This window comes from Daucus carota, chromosome 7 (assembly GCF_001625215.2).
Source record: "Daucus carota subsp. sativus chromosome 7, DH1 v3.0, whole genome shotgun sequence".
Taxonomy (NCBI): Eukaryota; Viridiplantae; Streptophyta; class Magnoliopsida; order Apiales; family Apiaceae; genus Daucus; species Daucus carota.
In genome coordinates this window covers 29,291,407-29,301,316 of record NC_030387.2, presented here as the reverse complement: position 1 = coordinate 29,301,316, position 9,910 = coordinate 29,291,407, and the positions used below count along the sequence as shown (strand labels likewise).

Below are 9,910 nucleotides of genomic sequence, written 5' to 3'. Positions count from 1 at the left end.
ATTTAAAAAAGAAAATTTCAAAATTAACAATTTTAATTATACGGTCAAAAAATTTAGAAGTGTGTGCCAAAAAGTGAAACGATTTATATTTCATTTAGAAGTGTGTGTTGGTGTATGAAGTTAGAATTGCCGGTGTAACTGCATGCTCCCCACCTACTATCCACTCTCCTCTAACATCGTGTGTATTAAACTCTCTCCCGGTTTTTATTTTGTTAATTTTTTGTGATCAAACCGTACATAACAAGAAACTTCAATGACCGAACCGTACATTTTGAAATTTGGATGGCTAGTGTGTACTAGGGGTGAACATAAACCCGTTCAACCCGTTAACCCAACCCAAACCGACCCTTTTTTAGGCCGATTAACCCGACCCGTTCAAAACCGAAAAATAAATGGGTTATATTTTAAAAAACCCGATTAAGTTGGGTTGGGTCAGGGTTTTACAAATTTTAACCCTGAACTAACCCAACCCAACCCGATTATATATATATATATATATATATATATATATAATATTTACATATATTCAATCAAATTTTCTCTAGTCAAACAACCAGATAAACCGTTTCACCCCTTTCAAGCTATTCATTTCATTTATGAATTCAAAAAAGAAGAAAAAAAAAATTGGGATAACTATCAAGTAGGCCACTCGTTTTGTTCAAATGTATCAATTGAGTCGCTGATTCCCAAATTGACTCAAATCAGACACTCATCAAAAAAAATTGTATCAGAAATATCACTCTATCGTTATTCGAAATTTTGAAAATATTATATATTGAGTTTCACACATTTTTTATGAATGGTATTACATCTAAATGAAAGATTTTGAATTCTAGTATTTAAGATAATATTTTTAGATTTTAAAAATTTATCTCCTATTATTTTTTATTTAAATCAAATAAAACAATCAAAAAATTAAAAATAAATAGTTGATAAAATTTTAAAAATCTAAAAATATTAGCGAAAATAGTAGAACTCGGAATCCTTCATTTGGATGTAATACTATTCATAAACAAATGTGCGAAACTCAATATATAATACTTTCAAAATTTCGACTAACGATAGAATCATATTTTTTATACAAATTTTTTTAATGAGTTTCTCGTTTGAGTTAATTTGAGAATTAGTGATTTAATTTGGACGAAACGAGACCTTCATATTTATCCCAAAAAAAATTAAGGTTTAAATCCCCGAGCAATCTACAGCCTTTAGTTTGGGGAAATCTAACACCGCCAGCTCTGTAAACTGGAACTGGGACTGGATTGGCAATGGAGCATCAAGGGGAAAAGCGGTCAGTCTTTAACCCATTTCTCACTTTGTCGCCATTCTACAACTGGGCTTGAATTCTTGTTTTTTTCTAGTCAGGGTTTATCTGCACAATAAATGGGCACCCATACACCATATTTGAAATGTATTAGTACATCCTTTAGCGGCTCGTTCTGGATTGCATAATCTAAACACTGAATGAAACCTTGTTACATAGTTGAGGTTTTTTGACGTTTTGACAAGCATCATACTATGTTTCCAGATTCCTATTGCATAAAGCTCACCACGGTGCTGACTTTCATTAGTCTTTTTCAGTTTCTATAAATATTTCCGGTCTTCGTTATTAGTGTATACTATTAATTTACTGAATGTTACCGCGTGTTGAAACTTGAAACATATAGGTGCGGAAATAAAGTATTGAAGAAGAAAACAACAAATTTGAAAACGAAAATTATTGCACAAAATGGCCCCATCATGTTAGTGGCTCATTATCATATGTAATTTTTGGCTCCTCAGACTTGACCAGACTCAAATAGATCTCAAGGGATAGTCCTTGAAATCATCAAGATTGTAACCTGAAGAAGTTAGCAAGAAAGATGGCTGAAGCAATTGTAGTCGATCTTGCTGCTGGTCTGGCCCGAAAGCTAGTTTCACTTGCAACTGATGAAGTGATTCAGGTCTGGAAACTTCACGAAGATTTGGAGACACTGCGTGAGAGATTTGAACTAATCGGTGCTCTCTTGCACGATGCTCAAACCAAGAATTTAATCATGTCTACTGCCAGAATTTGGTTCAACAAACTTGAAGATGTGGCTCAGGCAGCTGAAGCTTTTATGGATGAACTCGAGTATGAAGTTACTCGAAGAAAACTGGAGAATCGTCATAAGGTAAGAGACTTCTTTGTTCCTTCTAAAAACACCTTATTATATCGTTCCAAAGTGGCTCATAAGATCAAGAATATCAATAATTCCTTTGACAAGATTTGTAAATGGGCTACTGATATTGGACTTAAGCCAGTAGAGCATTTGATATCTACTGTGCAACACAGTGAGATACGCTACACCCAACCCTTTGAAGACGAGTCACTGATTGTCGGAAGAGATGATGACATATCATTTCTAGTTAACATGGTGTGCAACCCAAATGATGAGGCTTTACAAGTGAATGCAATACTCGGGATGGGTGGTCAAGGCAAAACAACTCTTGCCCGCATGGTTTACAATAGAGATGCTGTGATCAACATGTTTCCGAAGAGGATGTGGGTCACTGTATCAGATGATTTTGATTTCATGATGATTTTGAATCAAATGGTAGTGTCACTCACTTCGAGGCCTTCTGTACTGGATAATGCAGAAGGTCTGATAAAAAATCTTCAAGAAAAGCTGAGGGGCGAAAAGTTTTTACTTGTGCTAGATGATGTTTGGAATGAGAAACCAGAAGAATGGGACAAGTTGAGGAATTCTTTGCTTGGTATTCGGGGTGCCAGAGGCAGCAAAATTTTTGTTACCACTCGTAAGCAGGAAGTGACTGATGCTATGCAGTGTTCTGATCCTTATCTGGTGACAAAACTAACAGTGGAAGATAGTTGGGAATTGTTTAAGCAAAAAGCATTTTCGAATGGAGGAGTTTTAGAGACTGAGGCATTTGTGGCCTTGGGTAAACGAATGGTAGAAAGATGTGGAGGTCTGCCTCTGGCAATTAAAACACTAGGGAGTTTATTGTACTCAAAGAAGACCGAAGAAGAGTGGTTGCTAATCCAAAACAGTGAAATATGGAAATCGAAAGGTGTACTGTCTTCCTTGAGGCTGTCATATGATAATCTACCTTACTCTTCTTTGAAGCGATGTTTTGCATATTGTTCCATTATGCCAAAGGATCATGACATTTATAAAGATGAATTGATACAAATATGGATGGCATTGGGATTCCTTCCGGGGGATAGGACTGTTTTGATGGAAGACATTGGAAACGATTACTTTGACATCCTGTTGGGAAATTCTTTGTTACAAGATGTGGAAAAGGATGAATACGGATATATTACCAAGTGCAAGATGCATGATCTTGTGCATGATCTTGCACTAGATGTGTCAAGTAATTATTCTACTACTGTAAATCCAAGTCGTGATGTTGACAAGGGATCAAAGGCTACATATGTAAGGCTGGAAGGATTCAAAGATGTAAAACGAAGTATGTTTAAGCTACGCTTTGATACAGTACAAGCACTATATACAGAGATCACTATATTTAACTTTGTGTTACCCAAACTCAAGTACTTGAGAGTTTTGGTTTTAGAATCATTTTGTAATGAGGTGCCTGGTTCAATTGGGAATTTGAAATACCTTAAGCATTTAGATCTCCTGCGGATAGATGTCGATACTATCTATAAACTGCCGAATCACATTACAAGACTCTACAACTTGCAGACTCTAAGAATTTCACAGGATCGTGAGCTTCCAGAAAACATCTGCCAACTTACAAACTTGAGACATCTTGTTATTGGCTATCCTGAAATTAGTTACATGTTTGTTGGGATTGAGAGGTTAACTTGTTTGCAAACGCTGCCTCATTTTGTTGTGAAGAAAAATCAAAATTGTCTCGTTGGACAACTAGGAATGTTAAAAAATCTTAGAGGTACGCTTAGCCTTTATGGCCTTAATGACGTGGAGAATATTGAAGAAGCACGTAAAGCAAAGCTGTGTGAAAAGTCCAATATTCGACATTTACTGTTGAAGTGGACGAACAATGAAGATGATAGGGAAGAAGGAGTATTCAATGATGAGGGTGTGTTGGAAGGATTAGAACCTCACCCGAATCTGAAAGCATTGGAAATTGAAGACTTTATGGGAAAGAAATTTGCGTCATGGATCCCAACGATGACCAACATGGTGAAAATCGCCGTGAAATATTGCAGCAGGTGCGAAGGATTTCCCCCACTGGGTCACCTTCCTAAACTGAGAGAGATATCTATAGACCGGATGGAAAATGTCAAGGTTATCGGAAATGATTTATGTGGAGGCCAAAGTCTGGCCCAAAAAGCAGTCACAGCAGCACTGTATCCGTCAATGACAACACTCATTTTACGGAGATTGCCAAAGCTAGAAGAATGGGTGGAAGACTTTTTGAGTAAAGGGGGTAAAGACCAAATTGTATTTCCTAAACTTGAGAGGTTGGAAATCTTTTATTGTCCAAGGTTGAGAAAGATCTTGAATAGCTGTTTTCCGTCCTTGAAAGATTTGAGTATTACATATTCGGAGAGCAACCTGATACTAGAAACTATGTATATGCATGTTAGCTCACTCACCACTTTACAACTGCGGAATATCAGCGACGGAGGAGGAGATTCATCATCCTCTTCTTCTTGTTCAAACTTGGATTCAATACTCAAAGTGCTATTAAAAAATAATTCTCTTTCTCTGACCTCATTAGACCTACTTGACTGCAAGGATTTGCAGCATCTCACCCTTGGTGTCTCTCTTGACAGCTTGTCTGTGTATGATTGCCCGAATCTGGTAAGTTTTAATTTAGTTGAAGGATTAGCTGGTCTAAAATCTCTCTCACTAGGGGGGCTCCCCTCGTCTCTTCTAGATGGAATATCTGCCCAAATTCAGAGTTCCGCACTTAGATTTTTACGCTTAGGTCCCTTCTCAGATGAATTTCCATGGCCATTTTCTTCTTCACTAAATTCATTCCCTAACCTAGTTTTGCTGTCTCTGCGAGGGCGGGAAAAGGTAAATTCAATAGCGCTCTTTGAGAAACTTCAGTTCTCCACCTTCCCCGCCTTGACTAAACTATCTATATCTAATTTCGGAGGTATGAAAGCTCTTGTCCTGTCAATAGAAAAGCTTCCATGTCTCAACGAGTTACGTATTCACAGTTGTAAGGATTTGGAGAGAGTGTTACTGTTTGATGAATCTCATTGCCTGGAATATCTAGAGATAAGTGGGTGTCCAATTCTGAAAGAAAGATGTGGAAAAGAGAGTGGGCCAGAATGGTTCAAGATTCAACATATTCCGGGTATCAAATGGTAAACATATCACTTTCTGTTACTAACTTATCTCTGTCTCCAGTTTTACTGCTTCACTGAAATTTTTGAATCTGTTCAGGGATAATGAGTCGTGGATCAAAGGGTTTCGTCATCACTAATGATCCAAAGATATTGCAGGAAAGTGGCCCAGAAAAGTTCAACACTCTCTACATTCTTAAATCTTAATTTTGTAAGTGATTTAATGTAATGCCCTTTTTGACTAGCACCGATGAACAATGAGTACGCACTTTGCTCACCTCGTTCCATATTAATTTATGCATATTGCATGATAAATATTAAAATTCGCCACTGACCTTATACTACTGGAGTTTAATGCAAAAGTCGTGAAGAGGTTTTACCTGTAATTGGTGTAGTAGGGATGGGAGGTCATGAAGGCAAGACAACTCTTGCTCGTATGGTTTACAATAGAGAAGCTATAAAAGATATGTTCCCAGAGAGGCTGAGGATCACTGTAATTAATATATGATTCAAATTTTATGAAGATCTTAAATCAAATAACAATGATTAAGGATGTGTTTGCCTACACCAGTCAATAATCTACATTAACAATGAATATTTTTGTTTGATGATTAAGGTTTAATGTGTGAACAGAGAGGAAACAGAACAGATCAAGGTTCGCCAAATATTTAGTTGCTTAGCGAAGAAAGATAATAAGTGAGCGATATACTGATAAGTTCCATTATCAAGTCGGCAAAAGAAAAGAGTGAAGAAACAACAAGTGAGCAATGTACTTATTGATCCTGTGATGAGGTCGGCTACAAAGCTTTCACATAGTTACCTATATAGACATGAATATTTGTCACTTATGCGGGGATCAGTCGGCTAATTAACGTTTGTAGCCGTCTTGTCCCAGATATTCTTCATACTTGAACATTTTGATGCTAACTAATAATCTAATATTACTCGAAAAAACTAAGAAGTGGCGGCTATATTCATTTGTTCGTTTACCAATATTTCAGATAAGAAAAAGGTTGAGTTTCAGATATAAGAACTGACTTCAGTGTTAGTGATAGAATTATTATCCACCATTTCATTTGCAGCTAACTATATATGTAGGTAGACAGAGGTTGTCTAGTATAAACTCGAGCTGCACGTACAACTGTGTTAATATCAAACACAAGAGATGACAATGACAATGGAAAGAGTAGTCGAAGAGAATGGCAAGATGAGAGGGGTTGAGTACACTAAAGATGGAACAGTTGACCTTAAGGGTAATCCTGTTTTAAGATCAAACACAGGGAGATGGAGAGCAACCTCCTTCATTGTAGGTATGTCAACAAGATTCTATTGCTTCTTTTGATATTTCCGATATCATCCTAGGGAAGATTTACCACATGCAACTCATGTACTATTTTGTATTAAGGTGAAGAAAATAAGTTTTGGTTTGATTTTCTAATTTATTGCGTATAATGAATGATTTTGAAGGGTATGAAGCATTTGAGAGGATGGCGTTTTATGGAATATCAACAAATCTAGTGTTGTATCTCACAAGAAAACTACATGAAGGAACTGTGAAATCTTCAAAAAATTTCACCAACTGGGTTGGCACTGTCTGGCTGACACCCATTTTAGGTGCCTACTTTGCGGATGCTCATCTTGGCCGTTACTGGACTTTCATCATTTCAGCCTTCATCTATCTTGGGGTATATGAAAACATAAAATTGTTTGCGAGTTTCACATATATATGTGTGCTTGACTATATGTTTTGATTGCTTTGCTTGGGCTCAAATATTTGTTGTGTAACAGGGCATGTCCTCGCTGACACTAGTAGTTTCATTAAAATCTCTCCGGCCACCATCATGCGGTGACAGTATAAAAGACATGGACTGTGACAAGCAAGCTTCACCTTTTCAAGTGGGTATCTTCTATTGTGCATTGTACATAATTGCACTCGGAACTGGAGGGACAAAGCCCAACATCTCAACAATGGGTGCAGATCAGTTTGATGAATTTGAGCCAACAGAAAAAACCCAGAAGATATCATTCTTTAAGTGGTGGGTCTTCAGTATCTTCTTCGGCACACTTTTTGCCAGCACTTTCCTAGTCTACATACAAGATCATGCCGGCTGGGGACTTGGATATGGTCTTCCAACAATCGGACTCTTTTTATCAATATTGGTGTTTCTAGCAGGCTCGCGTTATTATAGGCACCAACCTGCATCTGGAAGCCCATTGACCAAGATGGCTAGAGTTCTTATAGCCACTATTAGAAAATGGAATGTGGTTGTCCCGGATGATTCAAAAGAACTACATGAGTTGAATTTGGATGTCTTGTTGAACATTTGGGAGGACTAAAAAACCTTAGAGGTGAGCTTTAACTCCATGGCCTTGGCGACGTGGCAAATATGGAAGAAGCAAGCAGGGCAAAGCTTCGTGAAAAGTCTGATATTGAGGTTTTAGTTCTAAACTGGAACAAAAATATTATTGGTATTTTCAGGGGAGACGGAGAACACAAAGATGATGGTGTGATGAAAGGATTGGAACCTCACCCAAATCTGAAAGAATTGATTATTTACTGCTATATGGGAAAAGTTTTCATCTTGGATCACAATGATGAACAACTTGGTGAAAATCTTGTTGGTTGGTGCAACAGATGCACAGAATTTCCATCACTGGGTCAGCTTCCCAAACTAAAAAAGATAAATTTACAGGGGATGGAAAATTTGAAGGTCATGGGGAATGATTAATTGGAAGGTCTAGACAGTGCAGCCACGAAGACAGTGACAACTATGTATCCGTCGCTCATGACTATCACTTTGTATAGGCTGGAAAAGCTAGAAGAATGGGCAGAAGAAGCAATGAGCACAGGGAGTAATGACCAAAGTGTATTTCCTAAACTTGAGAGTTTGGAAATTACGTATTGTCCAAGGTTAAGAAAGATTCCAAATAGTTGTTTTCCGTCCTTGAAGGAGCTCAAAATCACTGATTTGGACAGCAGCGTGATACTGGAAACAATGAGCAAAAAGGTTACTTCTCTCAAGCATCTAGAACTTCTCAATATCAGAAATGGAGGAGATTCATCATTATATTCTTCCTCTTCTTGTTCAAATATGGACTTTATAATTGAGGAGATGTTAAAGAACAATTCTCTGTGTCTGACCTCTTTGAGGCTAATCGACTGTGGGGGTCTAAAATGTCCTCGGCCAAGTACTATTAATTTAGTTGAAGGGTCAGTTGGTCTAAAAGATATTGAGATTAGGAAATGCCCCTCCTCTTTCTTAGAGCGGGTATTTGCGCAAACTAGGAGTTCCACACTTGAAAGACTAAGCTTCGGCCCTTTCTCAGAGGATTTAGACGAATTTCCATGGCCATTCTCTTCTTCTTGCGTGGTTTCATTTCATAGTCTAAAGAAATTATCATTGGACGGGTGGAAAAAGGTTGAATCAATATTCGGGCAACTTGATAATCGCCTCTCCTCCACCTTCCCTGCATTAACTGAATTGAGAATAAATAATTTCAAAGGAGTGAAAGCTCTCTCAGATTCAATAGCAAGGCTTCCATCTCTCGAGATGTTACTTATATTTGATTGTGAGAATTTGAAGACTTTGCCCCTGTTTGAAAAATCGCATCCTCTTCAGTTGCTAGAGACGGAAGGGTGTCCTCTTCTGAGAGAAAAATATAAGAAGGGATGGCCAGAATGGTTCAAAATTCAACATATTCCACTTATACACTGGTAAGCTTACATCCATAGTTTATCTCTATCTGTTTTTCTTTTCGCTTAATCTAATAATTGATAATTTGCTTGATCATTTTAATTTTAGAAATCTTTTAGGGTCTCTACAATATTTGATCTATATATTGGATGTACTTCTTGCATCAGGGAGGAAGATTTTTGAAGCCAACTGTGTCGTGCTGCATCGAAATGTATTTTTATTTGCCAAGGCTTCAAGTATGGGTATAACCAATTATGAGTACCTAGGGTAAAGATCAAAGTGCATTTCAGAGACTTGAGTTGTTGAAAATCAGCAGATGTCCGAAGTTGCAAAGATTCTGAATAAATGTTTTCGGTTCTTGAGGAGTTATATGACAGCAACACAGTACTGGAAACAATAAGCAGAAAGATTAGTTCTCTAATGCTTCAACACCTGTCTAATATCAGTGATGAAGTACTTCTAGAGTACATAGTGCTTAGTGCATATGTGATTTCAAAGGAGTCTGAAATGCTCCATGAGGAACAAAATAGATGATATATGATTACTACTATTAATTTATGACAAAATGTGTAAAAGAGGTAATAACAACCACAAAAATATCAGTGTTTGTGTAATAGATTAGAAATTAATTTAATTTTGAAATAAACCAGAAATTAATTTAAAATCAGAAATTAGTAGTCACAATTTTAAATCCAGTCAAACTATCTCCTAATATCTTTCTTAATTAATGATATATTCAGACCGGAGTCGTAACTGGTCGGAATGAAATGACTAGTTTTATTTTTCACTAACAATGTACTCCCAAGAAATCACGTCAGACTTATACTATGCCGACTGCAATTTACAGGCATTTTCTTTCACTAACAATGTACTCCCAAGAGCTATTGAATTATTAGGGATTATAGGGCCATTGACCAGTATTATTGAAGAAGAAAGCAAAGCAAAA

At 37.1% G+C, this 9,910-nt stretch overlaps 3 protein-coding genes across 5 annotated transcripts; all 3 read left to right on the top strand.

Moving 5' to 3' along the window:
• Positions 1–1,145: 1,145 nt before the first annotated feature.
• LOC108195866 (putative disease resistance protein RGA4) lies at positions 1,146–5,546 on the top strand. Of its 3 annotated transcripts, XM_017362867.2 has the most exons (3): positions 1,146–1,291; positions 1,783–5,290; positions 5,370–5,546. In XM_017362867.2, exons 2-3 carry the CDS (start codon positions 1,863–1,865, stop codon positions 5,407–5,409), a joined length of 3,468 nt encoding a protein of 1,155 aa, XP_017218356.2. In that variant the 5' UTR covers positions 1,146–1,291; positions 1,783–1,862; the 3' UTR covers positions 5,410–5,546. The 3 variants fall into 3 exon arrangements, with proteins under 3 accessions (XP_017218356.2, XP_017218357.2, XP_017218354.2); XM_017362868.2 differs by lacking the exons at positions 1,146–1,291; positions 5,370–5,546 and having other exon boundaries at positions 1,319–4,994; positions 5,077–5,215; XM_017362865.2 differs by lacking the exon at positions 1,146–1,291 and having other exon boundaries at positions 1,321–5,290.
• Positions 5,547–6,434: 888 nt separating this feature from the next.
• Positions 6,435–7,606, top strand: LOC108194867 (protein NRT1/ PTR FAMILY 5.2). The gene is made up of 3 exons (XM_017361805.2): positions 6,435–6,579; positions 6,737–6,954; positions 7,058–7,606. Exons 1-3 carry the CDS (start codon positions 6,435–6,437, stop codon positions 7,604–7,606), a joined length of 912 nt encoding a protein of 303 aa, XP_017217294.2.
• A 434-nt stretch (positions 7,607–8,040) lies between these two features.
• LOC135147693 (uncharacterized) lies at positions 8,041–9,610 on the top strand. Its single transcript, XM_064080923.1, has 2 exons — positions 8,041–8,984; positions 9,132–9,610. The coding sequence occupies exons 1-2, from the start codon at positions 8,041–8,043 to the stop codon at positions 9,145–9,147; spliced, it is 960 nt and encodes a 319-aa protein (XP_063936993.1). The 3' UTR covers positions 9,148–9,610.
• Positions 9,611–9,910: the final 300 nt, after the last annotated feature.

What these genes read in the sequence shown, in the direction of transcription:
- LOC108195866 (XM_017362867.2), top strand. Translation starts at nt 1,863, where the DNA reads ATGGCTGAAGCAATTGTAGTCGATCTTGCTGCTGGTCTGGCCCGAAAG. An exon ending in CATATTCCGGGTATCAAATG is followed by an intron (nt 5,291 to 5,369) that starts GTAAACATATCA and finishes GAATCTGTTCAG; the next exon opens with GGATAATGAGTCGTGGATCA.
- LOC108194867 (XM_017361805.2), top strand. Translation starts at nt 6,435, where the DNA reads ATGACAATGACAATGGAAAGAGTAGTCGAAGAGAATGGCAAGATGAGA. An exon ending in AGCAACCTCCTTCATTGTAG is followed by an intron (nt 6,580 to 6,736) that starts GTATGTCAACAA and finishes ATGATTTTGAAG; the next exon opens with GGTATGAAGCATTTGAGAGG. An exon ending in CAGCCTTCATCTATCTTGGG is followed by an intron (nt 6,955 to 7,057) that starts GTATATGAAAAC and finishes GTTGTGTAACAG; the next exon opens with GGCATGTCCTCGCTGACACT.
- LOC135147693 (XM_064080923.1), top strand. Translation starts at nt 8,041, where the DNA reads ATGTATCCGTCGCTCATGACTATCACTTTGTATAGGCTGGAAAAGCTA.